At 46.9% G+C, this 21,793-nt stretch overlaps 3 protein-coding genes across 9 annotated transcripts in view; 1 reads left to right on the forward strand and 2 right to left on the reverse strand.

The window, feature by feature from the left end:
* Positions 1-124: 124 nt before the first annotated feature.
* LOC144470568 (anaphase-promoting complex subunit 11-like) lies at positions 125-8,748 on the reverse strand. 3 transcript variants are annotated; one of them, XM_078181877.1, is made up of 4 exons: positions 8,563-8,748; positions 8,264-8,383; positions 6,970-7,134; positions 2,814-2,953 (listed from the first exon to the last, which is right to left on the reverse strand). In XM_078181877.1, the coding sequence occupies exons 1-3, from the start codon at positions 8,579-8,581 to the stop codon at positions 7,019-7,021; spliced, it is 255 nt and encodes an 84-aa protein (XP_078038003.1). In that variant the 5' UTR covers positions 8,582-8,748; the 3' UTR covers positions 2,814-2,953; positions 6,970-7,018. The 3 variants fall into 3 exon arrangements, with proteins under 3 accessions (XP_078038001.1, XP_078038002.1, XP_078038003.1); XM_078181875.1 differs by lacking the exons at positions 6,970-7,134; positions 8,264-8,383; positions 8,563-8,748 and adding exons at positions 125-1,533; positions 3,458-5,368 and having other exon boundaries at positions 2,707-2,953; XM_078181876.1 differs by lacking the exons at positions 8,264-8,383; positions 8,563-8,748 and adding an exon at positions 140-1,533 and having other exon boundaries at positions 2,707-2,953; positions 6,970-7,354.
* Mnn1 (menin 1) lies at positions 8,322-18,137 on the forward strand. The gene is made up of 4 exons (XM_078181871.1): positions 8,322-10,547; positions 10,660-10,961; positions 11,020-11,168; positions 11,238-18,137. The coding sequence occupies exons 1-4, from the start codon at positions 9,983-9,985 to the stop codon at positions 12,040-12,042; spliced, it is 1,821 nt and encodes a 606-aa protein (XP_078037997.1). The 5' UTR covers positions 8,322-9,982; the 3' UTR covers positions 12,043-18,137.
* Positions 17,626-21,793, reverse strand: part of LOC144470562 (signal-induced proliferation-associated 1-like protein 2) — a 37,561-nt gene continuing 33,393 nt past the window's right edge. For 4 of the 5 annotated variants that reach the window (XM_078181867.1, XM_078181866.1, XM_078181865.1 and 1 more), the window contains 3 exons: positions 20,275-21,720; positions 19,818-20,012; positions 17,626-19,706 (listed from right to left, as the gene is read on the reverse strand). In XM_078181867.1, the coding sequence (XP_078037993.1) occupies positions 19,505-19,706; positions 19,818-20,012; positions 20,275-21,720 (1,843 nt within the window). In that variant the 3' untranslated portion in view covers positions 17,626-19,504. The remainder of the gene's footprint in view (positions 19,707-19,817; positions 20,013-20,274; positions 21,721-21,793) is intronic. The other variant, XM_078181864.1, reaches the window with a different exon arrangement.

Consider the following 21,793-nt stretch of genomic DNA (forward strand, 5'->3'; position numbering starts at 1 on the left):
TACTTTATATTCTTGCTAATGGATCTAATTAACTGGTCCAAGACGAAACTTTTCGTTAAATCAAATAGCCCGCCATGTTAGCATTACTGTGAAATAAAAAAATAAATTCATGAAGAGGAACGAGCATTTTTTATCTTACAGCTCGTTTATTTGTACCTCACGTCTTAACCTTTATTTTACACACTTGAATTAATCTACAGAACTCGTCGGGCAGGTCGCCGTTGTACAACTCGACGACATTTTGTTGATTTGTATCAGTGCGTTTCTATTTGTATTAACAAGAAAGAAATCTCTGCAATGGACGTAATGCAACGGCGGTGAAACGTGGAAGAGAGGCAGAAGGATTTTCGAACGCAATTCTTTGGAACTCACTAGCAGTTTTGTAATTCGCAGGCTCGGATCCGTTGTGGTCACAAATCATCACGGGAATGGTCAAGATTGCACAAACGGTTGTCTATATCATAATTAATTAAAGGCCCCGTCGACTGCTATCACAAATAGAAGAGATAGTACGCGTGCAAATGAATCAACCCCTATCGAGAATTATACAATTATTCCTTAACTTCCAGATGAACAGAGTTTCATCCAAATGCAGTCATTCTTTTCTGAAAGCTAGGTCCTTTGAGGCACTGACAGCCTGAATGAATCGAGTCTACTGAAACCTTTTGGAGCATGTGCTCACCTATTTATAAAATCTATTAAACTAAATATGAATTTGTTATAGATAAAGCAATAAAGTAAGTTCTTTGCCCGACTGGAAAAAATTATTTCTCTAATGCTCGCACACGTGCTTCTCCTTTTACTTTCGAGATCTTTCTGCGCAACCGCTCGCTTTCCACATGCTCACAGAATTATGCACAAAAAGTCGTTGTATCATTTTTTGGATCGACATGGTCAGCTTTTTGGTTCAACGAACGGTCTATACTACGTAGTTCAATGTCCAACCCAACAAGAACGTCTCTAACGCACCTAAGAGAACAAGGATTGCGATGGCTCTGCCGTGGAATTGGTTTTCGCAGGTACCTTCGAACAGCAACAAGCTCCCCGTATTAATTACATTCATCGCGCTCCATCGTATCGTTTCGGCTTGTTAACGGACCGAACGATTTACCCTAACTGTCCAAATTCACCTAAACATTAGACAAGTTGCATGATCGTTTCAGCATTCGTTGGAACTGGGATATATTCCGGTATAAGAACATTTTTGTGTTCAACAGCTCGAGATAGTGCTCGAGGATCCTCGAGAGTTCATACAGCTCCGTATTCTTCGCTGGACGGTGATTCGTCGCTGGGAGGCGGCCTGGCTGGTCTAGGTGGTCTGGGAGGTCTGTGATGGTGAGCAACAGGCGCTGCTCTTCTCGGAGGTGGTGGTGGATGGGTCCCATAGGAGGTGTCGTCCCCTTCTTCGCTGCTGGGCGATGGTGATGGTGCTCTGTCTTCTTGCTCCTGAAGAAGCTGTCGGAATTCCTGGATAGATTCGTTCAGAGACCATAACTGGGACAGTAAGGACAGATCCAGCTGCCGGAGTCCAAACTATAAAACGATTCGAAATGGTTGATTCATATTAAGCAATTATTTCAAAGAAAGTATCATGATCGTATATGGAGGAAGGAAGCTTTGTCTAGAGACTAGACTCTGTAAAACGCTGATTCGAGGTTTACGGACTGAAACGACGTTATTTCCAAGCAGGCAAGCAAGTAAGCAACTGCTCCGTGGGAACGAAGAAAGGGGGAGTTGCATAGGAGGCGCAAAATGAGAATGGAAATGAGAGGTGTCGGCGTGCCGGTGTACCGAGAAGGAAGGTGAAGAAGAAGAGAAGAAGAGGAGGAGGAGGAGGAGGAAGGACAGAGCAGAGGTGGAAGCAACGAAGGTGAAAGAGAACGGCCAGAAAAAGGTGGTAAAGGGGGGAGTCACGCCTGAGGGAATGCAGCGTGGGAGCGGCTGTGCCAGTTCGCTTCGTGTCTGGATTGACTATTAAACTATTAGCTCTGCTGGCAGGCAGAATCGTACATGTTTTTCTGGTCATCGATCGATACCACATGTTTTTTGAGCACGTGTCATACGTTCGTAATTCCCCTCCATTCGCAATCATGAAAAAGGTAACGCGACGACGAAACGAGCGATGATACAAACGCTTATACCTGTTTCTTCCGCATATTGTCCCACGCTACGAATACATATTCATCATGATTTGTAGTTTACCCACGCGCTGGCCTGGCCCCGAGATAGCGGGTCACATCGACAGAGTCGACGAGAACAGTTGAGAACGGGAATATCGAAGAATTTTTCACGATAAGAAATAACGCAATCGTCGACGATGTTGACAACTGTCTTCGTCGTGGAATTTTTCTGATAGCTGCTTATCACTAAAATGACTGAGCAACTGTATCTCTATAAAATTGTTTACTCCTTCGGCGATGACCATCCCGCGTCTGACCGGTCGAAAGCGTTTTACGTAACGCAAAGGAGAAAATTGTTGTTTCCACCGCGCATAGTTGTGTCGTAACGCGCCAATCACCGGATTCCAATGAAAAACGTAATCTTTTCCTAATAACGATCGCCGTTCCGCGATCCAGCATTTACTAGAGCACACGACATCGCATGGTCTGTCTGTTTCTCAATCAAGACTCCCAGCGTTTAGGAATTAGGACGAGGATCGGTAGGAGAGACGTGCATAACAGGGCACAGTAAGGTTTCGGCAATCACCATTTCTCTTCTCAGTATAGCCAGCTGAGTGTCCAGAGTGGTCAGTTGTCTGGCAGGTGGCGATGGCCTGGACGACGATTGAATAGCGACTTTGCCGCCTCTCTGAGTCTTGCTCGACGACCTAGTGGGCGGGGGCGGAGGTTCGCAGCCCTCGCCTCTTCCGCCAGCACTCAGGTTGAAGCCGCTCAAGCTCCTCGGCAGCGGTGGTAGACCTTGCAGGGAAGACATCGCGATCCTCTCTTGTAGGCTAGAAAAGGAAAATCCTTCGTCAGACTGACGACTCCACCGAGCGAACACTGAGAAGACTAGAATCACCCGGTAGCCTGTGCTTTGACACCCAATTAATCACGCGAAGTATCCGTCTCGATTGCACCGTGTTACTTGAGAAAGTCGAACGACGAACCCAGTCACATTCCGATATCTATCTTCTAATTGGCTCGCACCTAACCGCGATCTTCGTATTCTAATGGTATCACGATATCGCGATTATGTTTCTGCACCGGACACGCGATGTAAGACACTCGCCTCGTTAGCATCGCGTTCCTATAATCGGTGTTCAATTGAAAATTCGTTTTCGGAGCAGCCTCCTGAGTAATCGAACATGCGGATGCTTGCTACGCTAAATCGAGCGATGCTAATGAGAAAAACAGCCTAGATGATGAGCATTTTAGCTACGTATTAGCAGGCTTTACGAAGCGAACGATCTTATCTATTACGATGGATTCCTGACGGGGGAAGGGGGATGGGTTACCTCAGGAAATTAAGGTCACCGATTTTCTCGTTCTCGCATCGATCGAGCCCGTTGACTCGGTCGCTGTCTTCGCCGGACAGGGTGATTTGCGTGGACGAGTACTGGACACCGGCGTCAAGCCAATCTTGCCGATGAATGTTGTCATTCTCGTTCTCGTTCGCGGTTCCATTCTGCTCGTCCACGTCATCGGCGTCGGACGCAGCTTTACGCTCTGGTTCGTCGATAACGACTATCGTGGCACGGTCAACGTTCGAGGCGGGCTCGATGTTTTCATTCACGCTCGAACCCTCTTCGGAGGAAATCGCGTTCGTCGCGGGTTTCCTCGCGGCAGTGTCCCGATTTTTCGCTAAACACGACCTACGGGTGGGAGTCGGTCGGGCTTCGGCTTCGGCCCCACTCTTCTCGGGATTGGATTTCGATCTATCGGAGTTAGACGACCCGCGGACCTCGTCGCGAACGGACGCGTTGCACTTCGGTTGCACCGGGGGTTTGAAAGACTCTAGCCTGTCGTTGTCGAGACGTTTGCGATCGACGGGGCAGGCTGGTTCGGATCTATGATCCTTGGACTCTGTCTGGACCTGATCGCGACCTCGAACTTGATTCTGCCGAGGATCTACGGGTTCGCTGATTTCAGGATGCTGAGGCTCGGGATGCGGACGATATTTCTCCTGCGGACTCCGCCGGAGACGGTCGTCCTCCTCCTCCCTCTCGCTCCTTTCACTCGCGTTCCTCGCGACTCGATCCTTGTCGGTGACCCGAGCCTCGGTAGTCTCGCTGCCGGTCTCTTTGGGGATCGATTCCTTGGTCGTCGACTCGTAAACGACCGTTCGGCCGGCGTTAGCCGCGCACACCTGTTGCTGACCCGCCGGTTGCTCCTGATCGGATCGCCAGGGTTTGGTGTTGGGTGGCGGTGGGGCCTGCCTAGTCGGACAGGGCGGCCTTGGGGATCTTTTAAGGGCCTCTGCGACCACCTGCCGGCTGGGTCGCGGCGGCACGGGCGGTGGGTGAGGCCTCTGCGTCGCTGCCAACTGCATTCTTCTTCGGGATCGTCTATCCGAACGGGTCCCACTTCACTGGCATGTCCCAGCGGCTCCTATCTAGACGCGATTATCTTCTCGTTTCACTGGAAACCTCTTCTCCCACTGCCACAAACCGTTTCGGCGCGCGATTCATCGTTGAGTCAGAGTCACGGGAACAGAAACGTTCTCCGCGGTTCATCGACAATAGTACCGTTCCGCCAGGCTTTCGCGTTTTCCAGCCTGTTCGCCGCGTTTTTACCGAGACTTCCGGCAGCTTCTGTTCACTCGCAATTAGAAAAGGAGCAGGCCAATACAGCGACACCGACAACGAGAGCGACGCGTTGGCGTCAGCGGCGATACGCGTTTTATCATTCAGCTTCTCCGAGCCTACTTTCTAGCGAATCTTTCGCTTTAAATTGCTCCTCGTGCGAGCACGAAAACAACCGATGATCCAAGTTCCCACAGTTCTTAGACTATCAAGAATAGCACGCACAAAATGCTGTCGCTACGCAGCGAACGCGTTCCATCGACGAGGACACGGTCGGAACTTTGGAGTATCCTCGATCCACTGCCGCTCCTTCTATCCTCTCTATCCACGTATCAACGGCCCCCCCTCTTTCCCCCGTGCTCCCTATTCCTGTTCCTGGCTGTCCCTGTTCCTGTCCCACTGGTCTACCACAGAGACGCCGTGTCCTCTTCTTTTTCCTCCTCCTTCTGGACGTTTCTCTCTCTTGCCCGCTGAACGAACCGCCGCGAACTGACTTCGCGATCCCACAAACATCCTTCGCGTTCGAGAGACCACGTGACTGGCTCGAGAGCCCGAGTTCTCGTGGCATCAGGTAGGCAGTAGACGCGGTGTACGTAGAGGCTTTGTGCCTACCTCTCCGTGGACGACCATACACGCGCACAGACACGAAGATACGAACGTGTGCGCGATTGCATGCGATCGTGTGCGAGGGAGTAAGAGGCCACGGAGCGACAAAGAGGGGAGACCGGAGAGAGAGAAAGAGAGAAAGGGAGAGGGAAGGAGAGTCTGAGAGAGGGAGAGCAGAGATAGAATGGAATGGATAACGAAGAGGGCCGAGCCGACAGGCGAGGGACCGAACGGAGCTGCCAGCATAGGCGTACCATGCCAGAAGATGATCCTCCGTGAGTCGCGGGTTTCTCGATAGAATCACCGCTAATTGCTGGCCGAATAAACGGCCTTTGCGTGCACGGAGGAGAAAACGGCGTGAAAAGGAGGCCGGGTATGATCGGATGCGTCAGGCAAATGAAAAGAAAGAATGAATAGATGCACCTGGCTGGAAACAAAGGGGAGCTTTAGAAGATCGAAGGTGCCTTTTCGACCTGGCAAAGTATTCCGAGCTAAGCTCCGTATCGTCGCGATATCGCGTGAGAGAGTAACCCGGGGACCAGCACGCGGAACAGAGAAACAGGAGAAAGAGTATGCTAGCGGGAGAAGGAGGAAAAGGGAAGGGACCCATTAGGTCTCTGCTCGCTTCGTTCAGCGCGAACTGCATCGCTAAGGCGTTCGAATCCGTTCGCTATGCCCGCTTCCCAGCGCTCGAAACCTTTCGACTGACCCGTACCATTTATCTCCGCCACGCAGCACGCGTGCTCGCGAAAAAAAAAACCGGCCGAACGCTCCAAAACGATCCTCTAAACGAACCCAATGCCTAGTAAAACCTAGCTTCTGAAACGGGCTCCCTGTTCGGCATATCGCACGACCATTCGAGTTTCATTCACACTCTATTTCCCGACTGTTCTACTTTCACCCCGATTCATCCGGGGAAACGAGTTCCCAATTTTTCGCGAGCCGATGTCGCAGGAAAATCGCTGTGAGCGTCGGCGTCGCCCCACGCGAGGACCATTATTGGAAAATGCATGGTTGCGTCAAGGACTCCCCGATGTAGGAAGCGAGACCGGTGAAAATGGCGTTGGATAACTCCGGGCTCCGTTCACGGTATCGCGCTCCTGCGATGAACAAAACCGTCGAGGAAACGCGCGTTACGTAACCATGCTGCCGATACTCGCATGAATCACGGCGGATATAATTCGCTGCATCGCTGACTTTCGGTACCATTTCATCGTAAACGGGGGCTAGGTCCCTAGAACAGACCCTCTCCAACTGCGTCAACGCTATCATTTATGTTTCCATATCATTGGAGACTTCACTATCAAACGAAGCAGGACTTGCAGAAGATATCTTTGGTGCTACAAGTTGTGAAAATTCAAATCCAACTACGTTATCTTCTGTAGGGGCTAAAACAAAGATGAGAACATAAACTAGGACGCAGACTAGGACCTGATCTACGATGCAGACTATGATTTAGTTCGAGACTTTAAAAAAAGCATACCACCTAGTTTCGAACGCAAGCTAGGATCTGCGCGCCAAAGACCGCAGCGCGTGCACTAAAGGTTTCATTGAAAGCGGTGACAATTGGATTCGACCGCATTGTTTCCTACGTAAGTACAGGTGGTGCGGGACGTTACCTGGATTACTCGTTGCGTGCTGACACCTGCGGGACCATCGTGAAACCAGTTACTCCTTGAACTTCCATTCCTGACGACACATCGGGCATAAGTGACTGGTTTGCTGGGAGTGCAGCCACTTCATGATGCAGTGTATGTGGAAGCAATGCGAGCATTGTCCCCAAACTGGAACAACATCGGGATCGGTGTTTTAGAGGAACGTTTTTCGTCCGCGGGCCGCGCTTTTCTGTTCTTGTTGTCTCTCTCTCTGAAGGAGCACTGTTTTCCGACCGGCGTTCGTTACACGTTCACATTGCACACGACACGCGAGAGTACGCGTGCCCCCCCGTAATACGCTCTGTGTTTTGTGTGGCCCTCTGTTTCGAGTGGTGTGCGGGGGATCCGGTTCGCTCCGCACACCGATCGATATTTCCACCCGCAACTGCGCAGAATGAGCGGCGGCAATTTTCGAGCGGTCCCCTAACCGGCATCATGCCGATCTATTCTTCTCGGGCGCAATCTTTTCAAGCACTAGGGGTGAAGAAGGGAACCTCCTTCCGATGACGAAGTAACGCGACTATTGTGCAGTTCTGTAGTTCATTACTAACAGTACCCGGTTTTCCTATAGTCTCATAGGCAGTTCAAAGACTAACTTTTATCGGACAAACATGCTAGGATATCTTATTACAGATGTTTAACTATAAAATTCATACAATAGTTATTAAGGTTTCTTAGACCCCTTACAATCGCACCCGTTTTTAGATCTAATATCTTGGATGTTAGTGGCAATCACATAATAGGTATGAAACTAGTTATTTATTGAAGTAGTATTGAAATTAAGTATATTTCGTTAGTAAGTAACTTTAAATTTGAAAGCAAACATGCAATGAGAATTAAAAGGGGTAAATTGGCGGCAATGTTACCTACTCTACAGCCCCTAATGTTTGTTGTCACTGCTTGCATGTTAATGGCAACCATGTATATGAGTCAAATGACAAGCTATATTATCTATCAAAATTACATAAAAATTAAATCTATTCTCTTAAAAGTATAGGAAATATAAAAAAAGTGTTTTGTGAAGTTAAAATAAAGTGAAAATCAATGACCTAAAATATTATAAATAATTCAAACACGAAATTGAAAACTGGATTTTGTTACCTTCAGTTTTAACTCATTTTTGATTCATGTTTGTACTATGTTGTACAGAGTACGCTGTAGTACGACAAAGATGGCGGACGAGATTTGTGCGAGGGACATGACGTGGGATCGAACCATCGATAGGAATTTATTCAAATAAAAAAGAAGTAGTACTTACCTAATGGGCAATCATCTCCTGGAATTTTGCAATCCGGACAACTTGCATCGAAGGGCATTCTGCATATGCCGCAATTGTCATCGTTCGCTATCCAGCGCCAGGTGGCAACACCGGTCCAACCTATAAAACATGTTTCGGTTAGTTACATATTTTCAAGAAAAAAATAAGTGTGTCAGCATATAGGAGAATAATTTATTGATGATCACAAACGTATAGTCATTGAGGTCATTTTCTTTTTATGAATTATGAAACAAAAACAGCGAATATAAACAAACAGTAACACCGTTAGGTTTACTTACTCTTTATCGTAACTTTCATGTTGTATTTGTCTTCACGCAGTAGTATATTATACACGGTATTAAAAGACAATACTGCTGAATAAATTTATGCTAATCGTGCGCAAATTGTTAGAATAAAAATACTTTGTAGTTGAGAGAAACAACCAGAGATCTGGACGTCGAAACAAATCTGATGCGTACTGCGCCTTTGGCGCCATCTTAAACTATTCAAATTGGCAGCTAACCGTTAGTCTGACATAATTTTTTCTTACGTAGTCGTGTAGGTAACTCGTTGCCATCAACAATATCGATAATTTTCTTATATGAATCGTAATTAAAATCCATTTTCAACGATATTAGAGTATTCTTCGACCATATTTCAACGAGCTATTAACTGAACAATTTGAACTTAACACGACATCTGCGGCAATGTCCAAGCTACAGCTACGAAATACCGCCGTTAGACGACGCCACGATTCGCTTTGAAAGAACAGTTTCATTCAAATCGGAAATTTCGAAGAGAAGGAAGCAACTCATTTGTGTATCTGACTCATTGCAAGTGACTAATATCCAAATGAATGAATGTTTAAATATTCATGAAGCCAAAGGCCGGTGTCGAGAAACAAGCTACAGGATGGTAAGCAGATGTCCTTGAATTCGAAAACATAGGTTCTTATACTATACCATCCGAAACGACATTACTTATTACGATTAGGTCTTTGCTAGTTATACTTCCTCATCAATGCTATTATGTATTGATATTAATTCGTACATACAATTCGATACAAACAATCTAATCCTTTGATGGAAACAAAATTTTTAGTCGAAAGTGATGCGAACGTTTATTTGACTCTCCAACCATCGTACAAGTAACAAAAATCTTTCAATCCCCTGCCACTGTGTTTCAATTCGATTCTGTTACCGGATAAAACGTCGATGCATTTGTCTCGATACCATATTTCGAGTATCGTACGAGAGTGAAAGCTGCGTTAATTATTCAATCGAATTAAAAACATAAATCGATTAATGCGCATCCCTGATACCTCTGGAAAATTCTGGAACGCAAAAACGATTGCGAGCGCGCGCGCGCGTACAGGCTTAATGTAGTTGCGTCGCTCACAAGGAAACCCGCCTTCTGATTGCGTCGTGCCGACTACGATGTTACGGAGGCGAACGCAATGGAAACGGTCCTAGTGGCGGCGCGCCGCTAGGTGAGTTACAGCGGTTGTGATACATTTTATGGTGCGGAAATGTGATAGTTTCGCGTCCCGAGCGAGGAAATCAACGTTGTCTAGGATGCGACGTTAGTCGACCAAGGAGAAACCGAACGGATCGCGGTGCTTCGCCGAGGGTTTCTGTCAAGATTAACAGAACGCAGGATGACACTCGTGGCTTGAGAGACGGTGCTCGATCTCGTGCGTGGTAGCCTGCCGTTCGCGACATGGCGGGTTTTCGGGACGAGGATAAGGCGCTCTTTCCAATACGGAGCATCTCGTCCATCGTGCAGATCTTCCAGAACCAGCTGGAAAACAGCTCGGAGCCGGACCTGGCGTTGCTCTCGATTCTCGTCGGCGCAGTCGAGAATTCCCTAACCTGCAACCGTACGTTCGCGTCGCAGGAGGCCACTGTTTACGACGAGCCGAAGCTGCCGGCGGTGGAGTTCCACATCGCCGAGGCGCTTTACACCAAGTTCCACGCTGTGATCAAAGGGGCGGTCGACCTCACGGTCTATGACACCAAATATGCGACCCGGGAGCTCGTCAAAAAGGTCTCCGACGTGATATGGAACTCCTTAACCAGGAGCTACTACAAGGACCGCGCACATTTGCAAAGTCTATACAGCTACCTCACAGCGAACAAGCTGGACTGTTTTGGAGTGGCATTCGCAGTGGTAGCAGGCTGTCAAGTCTTGGGCTTCAAAGATGTACACCTTGCCATGTCCGAAGACCATGCCTGGGTGGTCTATGGAGAAAATGGGACTGAAACGGCTGAAGTAACATGGCACGGTAATATATAGGGCTTGTATTATTCTTATAAATTTCAAACAAAATTTTCCCAATAATTCAATATTATATATTGTAATGAATTTTAAGACTGACACTGTTTGTATGTTTACAGGGAAAGGAAATGAAGATAAAAGAGGTCAGCCAGTGGAACCTGGGGTAGCCTCCAGGTCATGGTTATACGTGAATGGCCAAGCTGTGGTATGCTCGAGAGCAATGGAGGTAGCCACTATAGTCTCGGCTATAAATCCTAGTTTGAGTGCAACAGCGGATGCAGCAGAGGTGGCACTGCTGCAACAGGAGTTGTTGTGGTTATTGTATGATCTGGGTCATCTAGCAAAGTATCCCATGGCTCTAGGGAACCTAGGGGATTTGGAAGAAGCCGCGTCGACGCCCGGCAGACCGCCCGCCATAGACCTCTTTCAGGTACGTATAGGGTGTTTTGCTAGTTTGCTTCCAATGGACGATGTCCCACCTCTTTCAGGAAGCCATACGGTCCGCGAGAAAGTATTATGGAAATGCTCATGTGTATCCGTACACCTATCAAGGTGGCTATTTGTACAGACACGGTCTACACGCGAATGCTCTAGCGTCGTGGGCTGATGCAGCAGATGTTCTGAGGAAGTAAGTAAATTAGAGTACCAGAGTCTAGCTAGATTAGGGAACTACTGTTTATTACTGTTAACGTGGTAGGTACGATTACTCGAGGGATGACGGGGAAATTTATAAGGAGCTGCTGGAAATAGCGAATGAGTTGATACCGCACACAGTGCGGGCGGACGAGCGTCTGCTGCGACAACCACGATGTTTCGCCTATTTGCTGAGGTTCTACGATGGCATCTGCCAATGGGAAGAGGGTGCGAACACGCCGGTCCTGCACATCGGCTGGGCCCGGCCGTTGGTCAACACGATCTCCAAGTTCGATGCAAGCATCCGCGCCCAAGTGATCATCGATTGCTACGACGCGGAGGCTAAGCAAGAAGAGGAGCGGGCGCAGAAACGAGAGACTAGTCCGGAGGAGACGTTGAACAATAATAACAACAATTACTGCAAAACGAAGGAGAGAGGCAACGCAGCTCGCGACCTCATCAAATCGTTAGAGTCCAAGGTGCCCTCCAACCCGACTCCAATGCATCCCAGTATTCAAGCTTTAACGGCGGCCTGCAGCGAGAAAATACTTAACAGAGATTACCTCTTGCAAGGCGGCGGGGAGCCGTTCGTCGCCCCACCGGACGACGCTCTTCCACCCGCGCCTTCCACCTCTCAGGAGAACCTCGACCCCGAGGTAGAGACTGACTCGGAGAACGAGAAGCCGAGGATAACGTTGTACAGTCAGAAGATGAAGGGTCTGAAGGACCTGCTGTTGGCCGAGAAGTTGAACACTCACGCGATCTCGTTGCAGCTAACCGCACAGAGTCAGGTACAAATCGGTAAAAAGTCACGGGGCACCGACGAAGTCGGAGTCAATCAACGCCCCAAAAGGACGCGTCGGGAATAGTATAAGTTCGTCGACCGCCGCTTCGGCATCGTAAAGTATTGACACAGTGCCACTAGATTCGTTTCTGTCGTTTGAGAATGATATCGGTGGCGCGAGCACAGGCGCGTACGGAGGTGGTTAGAGATGCCTCCGTAGCGTATCGTTAGAATCTCAGTCTTCGCTCACGGTTTCGTTTTTTGTTTCCGATTGAGTTTCCCGATGCCGAGGTCACTCCGCGGCCTCGAACAAGCCAGGAGTCCCCGGTCAATGGTGATAAATTTTGTGCCGTTTCGTTCGAGCGCTGTTCAAGTCGCGACGATCCGATCGAGATGCTAATCTGGATCGGATCGCCGCGATCGCAGGCTGTTCGAGGTCCTACAAGACGCACCTGTGCGTCACGCAAAGGACGTAGGTAAGGTAGACATGAGCGAGTTTGTAGAAGAGTACAAAAAAAAAACAAAAGTTGACTCGATTTTTAAGTTAGATATCGGGGTACCGTGAGTGCTGTTGCGTTTCGTATTTTTCACGTTGGAAATCTATTTCGCGTGTAGAATGTCTTCTTTCTTCCACAGTGTTTGAAAAGCTGTGAACTGAACAAGGGTTGGGGGGTGGGCTGGGGTGTGTTTGTGTGTGTGAAGGAAAAAATAGAGAGAGAGAGAGAGAGAGCGAGATGATTAATCGAACAATTATATAGCGGGTAATCTTCGCGGAGATACCAGATTTCTCAGCACAGTTATTTATTACTGCGAGTACCGACGATCATCGACCAGTCGATCGATATCGATCGCGTCCTTTTGTCCTATTTTTAATCTCTTGTTGCACTCTTATTTATTGAATCACGTGTTTTATTTTTTCTTTTATTATTATTATTATTAATAATATTATTATTTTTTTAATTATTGAGCTCTGTCGCACTACGAGTAATCAACGTGTAAAAAGATTTAGACGAAGTTGTCGTTGATGTTTTTTACACAGGTAGTTGAAACAGTTCTGTTAGAATTACGCTTTTTACGATCTAGTATAATAGAGGTGACCACACATTCCACTCCGTAATGTGGTGCAAATTAATTAAGTTTTTTACCTAAGGTATTTTAAGCATAAAATGCTCGCTTATTTTTGTAACTATTTATTTTCAGAGTAATTATAAGTGTCTATTTCTAGAATTCATCTTTTCGCTACTTTTACAGATAGATCGGAACGAAAACGAAAAGCGTAGACAGTCCATCAAAAGCTAGTTAGACACGGTCATTAACGTTATATTCGAATGCGTCGACCCATTAACCAGCTAGTCCTAGAGGGCCTACGTATGGGGGATTAACAAATAAACGTTAACAGTCGTCGTGGACAGGAGGGACCACTCTGAAAACAATATCGAGTACGAATCTTGGAAACACGTCGGGAGGTCTGCAGAGGTAACGATTCATCAACCGGTTCGTCTTTTATATTAATTATTTTCAAATGCGTTTCATCAACGAACGGTGCTCTTCGCCGTTGTACTTAACAGAAATTTTTAATCAACGTCAGCCCTCCTGTCCGCGTCTCGTCTAAAACCTGGTCTATCGAAGGTTGTGTCTTTTTAAAGACTTCAGTTCCTCCCTTAAATCCACGTTAATTAGCATTGGACACGCGCGAGAGGAAGAAAAAGATTTCGATTGGTTTATATCAGATATTTATTACCCACCTTTCTGGTCGTTTTCCTCAAAAGGGAGAAACAGAGAAAGAGAGGGGGGGGGGGGGGGGGGGGGGGGGAGGAGAGACGATTCGTTTTGAACGTATCGTACAAATAGTTTCTTCCCTTGGAGCATTCTGCTCGTGTTGTTGCCGGTTCGAGAGACTCCGAATCGGAGGACTGTCGATGATCCTTTTTATCTCTCGTTCCGTTTCGATTTGATCTGTGGTTTTCCATTTTAATTAACGTCCACCCCCAGCGTGCGGCCGAACGCCCACGAAATTCGTCGATGGGCGCGCGTGTCGCCGCGTGTTATCGATCGGTTGTTACAGATAATCTGTCGTTCTTTTTCGTACGGTTTTCATTTCCAATGGCTCCGTTTCCGGTTGATATGCCACTTGGGGGTTATCACACGAACACGATCGTACCAATCATGTGCGTGATATGGCATGAACATCATCGGCGATTTCACTGATATTCGACGATGTATGAACACGTGTTGTTGTATAGAGTATGTTGTTGAGAGGAATGAAATATAGAAGATGAAGTAAAAAAGAGAAAAATGGTCCGAGCTGATCGACGATCACTTAATAATGAAGGGCGCTATCTTACTGTGATGCTGAATATATTAAAAAAGAAAAAAAACAAATATATAACTATACAATTAATAATCGTAGCGAATAAAGAAAATGAGAGTGGGTGGGGCTCGCTCGCCGGGCTCGTTTACAATTAAATCGAACGATCACGCTAAACGAGAGAACAGAAGCATGGAAGAGAAAGAGAGAGAGAGAGAGAGAGCAAGTGAATCCGGAGAATCGGCGATAAAATAAGGGGAATAGCAAACGGTCCGTTAGCCCGTGACGTTCGCATATCATGACTGGTAATTATGAGATTTCCGTGAAAATGCCGGCGACCGATTCCGACTGAATTGGAATCTCTCTCTCTATCTCCATCTCTCCCACTGTCCGTTTTCTCTCACTGATATGCGACACCGGTCAATTCTGCAGAAATTTTATCATCTTGTTTATCGAACGAAGGGGACACGGAGAGAAAGATAGAGGGAGAGAGAGAAAGAGAGGAACGCGCGCCGTCGAACGAGTATACGTAATCTTTGCACGATCTTTCACACACGCACGGATTTTCCGGACGGTAAACTCGAGCGATTCCGCGTTTTCATTCTTCGAAGCATCGTTCTCAAACCGATTACGATGGCATAAATCAATTAGAATAAATGGAATCAATCGTGAGAAAGAGTGAGCGAGAAAAAGTGAGAGGAGAAGGGAACGAATTCGGTGACACTTTCTCGAAACACTCCTCGTTCAGTATTTTTTCTTTCCCTACTTTCCTCGACACCGATCGAAGGAGCGTTTTTAAAAAAAGAAATATAAAAAAAAAGAGAACTACAGGGATTATTATGCATAATGATACTAGGGATAGTAGAAAGAGATATGGTGCAACAGAACAGTATTTTTGTATTAGCTATCGGCGCAGAGGTGTATTCTCTCCGCTATATTAATTATTATTCGTACTATTCGAGCATTTAGGGATCAAGGTTCGCAGTGTCCGTTTCAGTCTCACGATGTCGGTGATCGTGTGCTCGAAAACAGGGGGAGAACGAAAGGTTCAGGCTTGTCCGCCAGCGATCGCAGCTTTGTTCTTCGCATCAGCGATCTACGGTCGCTTCCCGTGCCATAATATCTTTGGTCTCCTCTCCGTGGCTTCGCCTTGTGCTCGAACCCGTTTTCAGTGCCCGCGACGAACGTCTCTTCCGGTTTCTTGCCGCCGTCTGCTCGTTAATCCTTGCTGTTTATTAAAGGCACACGCGCGCGAGCGGTTTAGCCCGAGCCAATTTTTAGCACGTCGGTGTTGCGTATTTTGAACGACGACGCCAGGAGACGCTCTGGCAGTCGAGAGTATTTTTAAAATATATAGATACTATACATTGGTATCTAGTCGGAAACGATGTTTGATTTATCGCAATATATTGTCCCTTTTAACTTTACAGTCTTGCTTAACTGATTGAAAATTCAGTTATTTCTGTAGAAATTGCGTGTCGTGAACCGCTGCGGTAATTTTCTTTGTTTAAGTGTGATGTACGAGTCATAACTGGTGCAACCAAAATGGCTGCCTGTAAGGTTGATATAAATTTTCGAGATAGCGGTGATGCAATTTGGACGAGATCTTCGAATTACGCTTCTTGGAGAAGCGTCAGGGAGTGTCTCGTTAATCTGAAGAATTCCCGGGGTTCCGTGCTCAGGTGTTGGAAAGCTTCTAATCGCGAAACAGAGGCCTCGAGGAATGAACAGCTCGGCTAGATTTCCGCTGACGCGATCGGCGCGGAGGAGAGTCGCCGGAGACGTTCGCGTTCTTTTTTTATTTCGCAAGATCGCACGCTGTCTGTTCGCATCCGATAACGTAACCTGGGATCGGTTTCCGGTTCTCCGATGGGATCTGGGAGGAATGTTCGCCACAGGAAAGGGAAACGCAAGAGGGTGAAATCGGTGAACCGATTCTAGAGAACCGGATGAAATCGGGGGAACCGTAACGGGTTGGAACGAATCTTCGACGATTTTACTGTTGTACAGGTTCGCCGGTGATCTTCTCGCCAGTCTCGTTTCCCGTTTGCCGGATTCGGCTAAGGGATCGTTTCAAGAATCGAGATCTATCTTCCACAGGGCATATTTCATTAGACGTGTAACGCGAGAGAGAGTAAGAAAGAGTGAAAGAGAGAGAAAGAGAGCACGCTACGTTACTAACCGTGAACTTACATCGAATCGTAAGAACACGATACGCTCCTACAATCGATAATTCTATACCTTTTCATGTACTTAAGGGACGAGGCCGAACCACCGACAAAATCGGTCTCGGAATCTCGCGATCTCGGCGATCACCGGATCTCGTCTTCTCGCGAATCTGCTTCGGAAAACTAGTTATCTAGATCTCGGTAGATCTAACGGCAGGGCCGCGGATGTTTGCGCAAATTTTTAGACGTTTGAACGGATTTCGGGAGGCTGCGGCTGAGACTTGTTAACACTTTGACCGCTGCGTCGGTCGCTTATGATTGTTACAATCCTTTTATCAAATTTTAATCAACTTCCATTACAATATTCCATAACTCTTTGTGGTCCTATTGATTTTTGGGTTATTATTCCATCGGTGTAGATTGTACTCGTGGGTCAAACTGCAGCTTTTACGCAGAATAAGTTAAAGGGTATCTTCGGTTCCTTTCAAGATTTTTAGATTTGCACTTGATCCATTCATTCTTGCCATAAATGCATAAAATCCGCAATCTATTAACGAGCAATGCCACAGTTTGGTGTGCAAGAACAATTGTAGAATTTCCCAACTGTTCTAAATAGGTGTTAAAAATCCAGTGTTATAGGAAATTCTCTACTAGAACGGTAGGAACACTCGAAATAGATTGTTCTGATTTTCTGTCACTCTTGTGAATTCCGTAAAATCAAAATAATTTATCGATTGGACAAACATTGAGTTGTTTCTGGCAGCCTGCGATACTCAAACCATTAATGGGTTTCCGACCAGACTTGGGTGCCCGCAGTTGTTAATCTTTGGGCGGCTAAAGCTCAGAATGGTGGAAATAGAATGATGCTCAGTCTTTCGGATGATCCGAATGCACAAAGATCCGCGGTCTACCAAAAATCCGGTGATGGCGCGGGCGTAGATTCGCACAGGGAAAATGAATGTTCCGATGAAAATATGATCGGGTGACTCGTACACGCCAGAGATCGTACGAGCTTCGTATACGGGACGGAGTATTTGCGGCGTTGTTCAGCGGCCACGGGACACCGAGGTGCGTCGATGATTGCGACGATCGGGACTAAGACGATAACGATCGATGATCATTGGTCGCGCCTCACTGTCGTGGGCGGTGTGTGGTATTGTGTGAGAGCGGTTCCAGGTTTTTCCGTTCAGACGGGTATTCCGATATACATAATTCATATACATATAACATATACATATATATTAAAGAACAAATATATATACATATATATACATTTATAGATATATATATACATATATATATTTGTTAATGTATCTATCCATCTGTAACGGCTGTGCGCGCGTTTGCATGGACGGATACATGAACACAGAATCTGTTACGCGCTATTTAAAAAGCGGATTATCGTAAAGAAATAAACAAGCAAAAAAAAAAATTAATAAAAAAAAGGAAGAAGAAACTTTCTTTCGTAGTCTAACATTGATCGAGTACACTGTATTGCTCACCTCGACGTTCTGACATGATACACGAATTCGCGTTTCCGTTGGTCTCGGACAAGAAGAGATGAACAAAAACTAAAAAAGGAAAAAAAAACGATGTATAATCACAGCTATTGTTAATCGACACACACGCAGCGGCGAGTCTTCGGACGTCATGGAAATGTCTTGTTTTTTTTTCCTGTGGATTATAATAAACTATTTTATTCTACGACCGTCGCAGTCGTTCATACCAAACACGTCCACCTCCTCGCTCCGTTCCGTGTTCACCCGTTCCTCGCGATCATTCGGCGATCCGAATGAAGAACGGATCTGAATGAAATCGTTACATTCGAATCGCCACACCGCGCGCAGCGCGTCGATCGAATGAAATCAACGTCCCGTTCTCGAATGTGCATTTCTCTCTTTATTTTTCAGGCTACAGAGCTTCTCTTCGACGGACAACGTCTTCGTACTTTGCCGGCGTGAATCGCGGCGCGGATTCGCGCACCGCAGATGCAAATCGCGGTTCCCGGGCCGTGCCGCGACGCCCCGGACGATTATACAAAAATTTGTAATAAATTACAGTCGAACCGGAAGTGACTCTTACGCAACTAGTAATAATATTTGGTCGTTTCGAAGTGTAGACGGCATATTTATATTTATATATTTATATATATAGAGAGAGAGAGATTTATATTTATATATTTATATATTCTATTTAACGTGCAATTCGTGAACAGAACGAGCTCGTTCCGTTTCCTGGACTACGCGTCGAACACAGGTATCTCTGGTACCATTTCTCTGTATTTTCGGAAAATATTCGCGGAACACGGCAAGGTGGTAACTTCCACTGTACGCTAACCGATAATAATCCCAGAATCCTGTTCTTCAAGATCCTCTGATTTCCTGGCCTACGGGGATTAGCGTACATCTTTCGGCGGGCTCGCGAGAATCGTTCGCAGTTATGTTAAATTACCTTTGATTCGTGACTTAATCTCTATCGCGGACGATTTTCGAGGAAACGCGCGAAACTAATACTGCTCTTATTAAAAAAAACGATCTAGAAACGAAGCCGCATACTGTGACCCCCGAGAAGAGCGTCGACGATCAGCGAAATTCATTCAGTTTTATCGATCTTTTCAACCGCGATTTTCATCGTTGAAAAATTATCCGCCACAACTGTTTCTTCAACTATTTTAAAACACCATTTCGTTTCATTGTTAAAGACCACAGCGATAATCTGATCATTTCTTTTCAGAGAAGAGTTAACTTAGCTTCTACGAACCCTACACGAAACCTCTGTGAAACCTCTGAACATGCCCCCATGGAAAAGAGTGTTCGAAAGTTTACAAAATCGTGGTGGATTCTTTGGCTACGAAGAAGGAACAATGAACTGTTACGTTAGCTTCTATCGACGTGATGAAACGAGAGAGAATGCGTGACTTCGCAACGTGCACAGAGGATTAACAAGCTTCGAAAGTCCGACGGGCGATTTAAAAAGACCAATGAATATCGAATGAACTCGCTGTGCAAGGAGCTCGGGTCATTGTAGTACGAATCGTGGAATTAAAATGTCAAGTCGAACAAAGGTGCACGTCACTGATGGTCTATCGTTTGAAAAAACCACTCAGTGAATCGTCGGAGTTGCTGTGCAGCTGCGTGGCTCTCGTCCTGCAGTCGACGGTTCTCGCCCCTTAGCCGGCGCACCTCGTCCTCTAACGAGAGCCTGCGTCTTGTCTCTCTGGCTACCCTAAGCTCGAGGGTGGATAGGTGGGACTGCAGGTCCGTCACCGAGTTTCTAAAAAGATTACATTGCAATTTAAAAAAAAATGGCGTAACAATTTCTAAAAATTAGATTGTTTGAATTTTCATTAGAATTGCAACGAGAGGTTCCTTCGTGAGAACTTACGCAATCGCGCCGCACCTGTCGATAAGCCTCTCGTCCGGCCACTCTTGGGTATGTTGGATGGATCTGGAGTCCACGTGATGACCCTTCCAGCAGTCGATCTCGGATTCATTTAGACCCTTAGGGTCCTTGATGGACGTTAAATTACTTGGCGACTTCGACATCGCGTGTGACGGCTTGGTCACGCGTGGCGACAGTCTGAAAATTGACTGAATTAATAATCCGCACCTTGTTCAACCCTTTGCACCCGTGCAGTGACTCTGAGGTGATATTCAAAATTGCTACGCAACGTTCCAAGCTAATTTTATATTTAAAAAAAGCATCGGTCATGTTTCAGTGCTCGGTAGAATTAAAGTCCAGTGTTACATCTATTTTAGATTTGGAACTAAAGTGGCTTCGGCTTCAAAGGGTTGATGGATAGTCTCTCCCATGATTCTAGAATAGCTGCGAGGATCCATACCTCTCCTCCTTGGTCAGCTTGTTCTCACTGGGTGCGGGGCTGGACGCGGTGCTAGCGTTCGAAATGACAGTAGCAGGCCTCGCCATCGTCAGAATGACCTCTGACCCGTTCCCATTCGCGTTCCCATTGCCATTGCCATTGCCGTTTCCATTTCCATTTTCCTGTCCGTTCGCTGGCAGAACAGTCAACGTCGTCGCACTGTTGCCACACAGATTCTCCCTGGACCTGCACTTGTTCTGGAACTCCAGCATATTGTTGTTCAGGGTCTTGTTAGGGGTCTGCGCCATCAGGGCGTTCACGTTGTTATTCGTTAATTGGCTGTCATCAGCAATGTAGTCGGGATTGATCAGCTTCATCAGGTCTTCTTGCAGGGTACTGGAGGTCAGGTTGGCAGAGTTCCTATGGGAATTTCTGATGCCGGGTTTGGGTCTTGGACTCTGGTTCCTGGAGCTGCCGCTGGAAGGGGTTAGGTTCCCAGCTCGGTGTTTGCTGGCCCTCCTCAGTCTAGGCGAAAGACTTCCGGAACCAGTGGATAGCTCGTCTTCGCTCTGCAAGGTGGGCGCTTCAGGGCAATTCGGATCAGAAATGCGAACTTCTGGCGGTAAACTGCTAGCAGCGAACTCCTTGGTCTGTCGATACTCTACGTTTATCTTATGGGGCACTGGTCGTTCGGTTATCGTGGTCTTCAGACAGGTGACTTTCTCGCCGACTTTGAACTCGTGTGGTATGTCGTACCTAATCGATTCGCAGTTCTGTTCGGCGTCCAAATGTTTCCTCTCGTTGCCACTACCGTGCTGGCACTCGATCATGTCGTATTTACCACTCATGTCCATGTCGTACTTGCTGTTCCGCCTTTCATACGTCTCTTCGTACTTTCCGGACACCCTATTCTCATCCTGTGGCTCGTACTTCGAGCACCTGTCCGCTAGCTTGCCCTCGTACTCGTACTTAGTCGACTGTTCGTAATCGCTATACCTGCCGAGGTTGTTGTTACTGCTGGACTTGGGTAAACTGTAGGTAGCGTTCTGCGCCAGAGGTAGCGAGTTGGATGCGCTCAGCTTCTGATGTGGGACATTCCGATGATGAGCGTCGTTCTTGTGGAGCTCCCTTTGAGAAGCGTACAGGTTCTCCTGTTTGATCTCGTACTTCTCTTTCTGCAGTTTGACATAGTTAGAAGGGACGTGATGGTGTTCCTGACCTCTGTGAGCGTGGTCCAGCTGTTTCTGATAGTTCTCGTGCCTCAGGCTCTCTTGCAGAGCCCTGGTCGAAGCGTAGTTCGAGTTCTCCGTGAACTGTTTGGTACTGGCGTAGTGAGACTCCTTCTCCCTCTTCTGAGCGGACTTCCCCGCCAGTACCTGGTAGTTCTGCCGTGCTGGAAGCGGCGGAGGCGGCGTGCCGTCCGTCCGGTGTCCGTTTTCTTGATCCTGCGGCTCCAGCAGCTCGTACCTGCGCGAGGACATTTCTGATCAGACTTAGAGGTCCTGCGATTACCCGACGGATAGTCTAATTGATTTGTAAT

Source organism: Augochlora pura, chromosome 5, assembly GCF_028453695.1.
Source record: "Augochlora pura isolate Apur16 chromosome 5, APUR_v2.2.1, whole genome shotgun sequence".
Classification (NCBI taxonomy): Eukaryota; Metazoa; Arthropoda; class Insecta; order Hymenoptera; family Halictidae; genus Augochlora; species Augochlora pura.

Bases quoted from the DNA above. Each gene is read 5' to 3' on its own strand.
- LOC144470568 (XM_078181875.1), bottom strand. From the start codon at position 4,491: ATGCAGTTGGCAGCGACGCAGAGGCCTCACCCACCGCCCGTGCCGCCG. The intron at 2,954-3,457 runs GTAACCCATCCC...TTCCTTTTCTAG, and splicing joins GGTGACCTTAATTTCCTGAG to CCTACAAGAGAGGATCGCGA. The intron at 1,534-2,706 runs GTGATTGCCGAA...ATCGTTTTATAG, and splicing joins CTATACTGAGAAGAGAAATG to TTTGGACTCCGGCAGCTGGA.
- Mnn1 (XM_078181871.1), top strand. From the start codon at position 9,983: ATGGCGGGTTTTCGGGACGAGGATAAGGCGCTCTTTCCAATACGGAGC. The intron at 10,962-11,019 runs CTCTTTCAGGTA...ACGATGTCCCAC, and splicing joins GCAGACCGCCCGCCATAGAC to CTCTTTCAGGAAGCCATACG. The intron at 11,169-11,237 runs GTAAGTAAATTA...TTAACGTGGTAG, and splicing joins GCAGCAGATGTTCTGAGGAA to GTACGATTACTCGAGGGATG.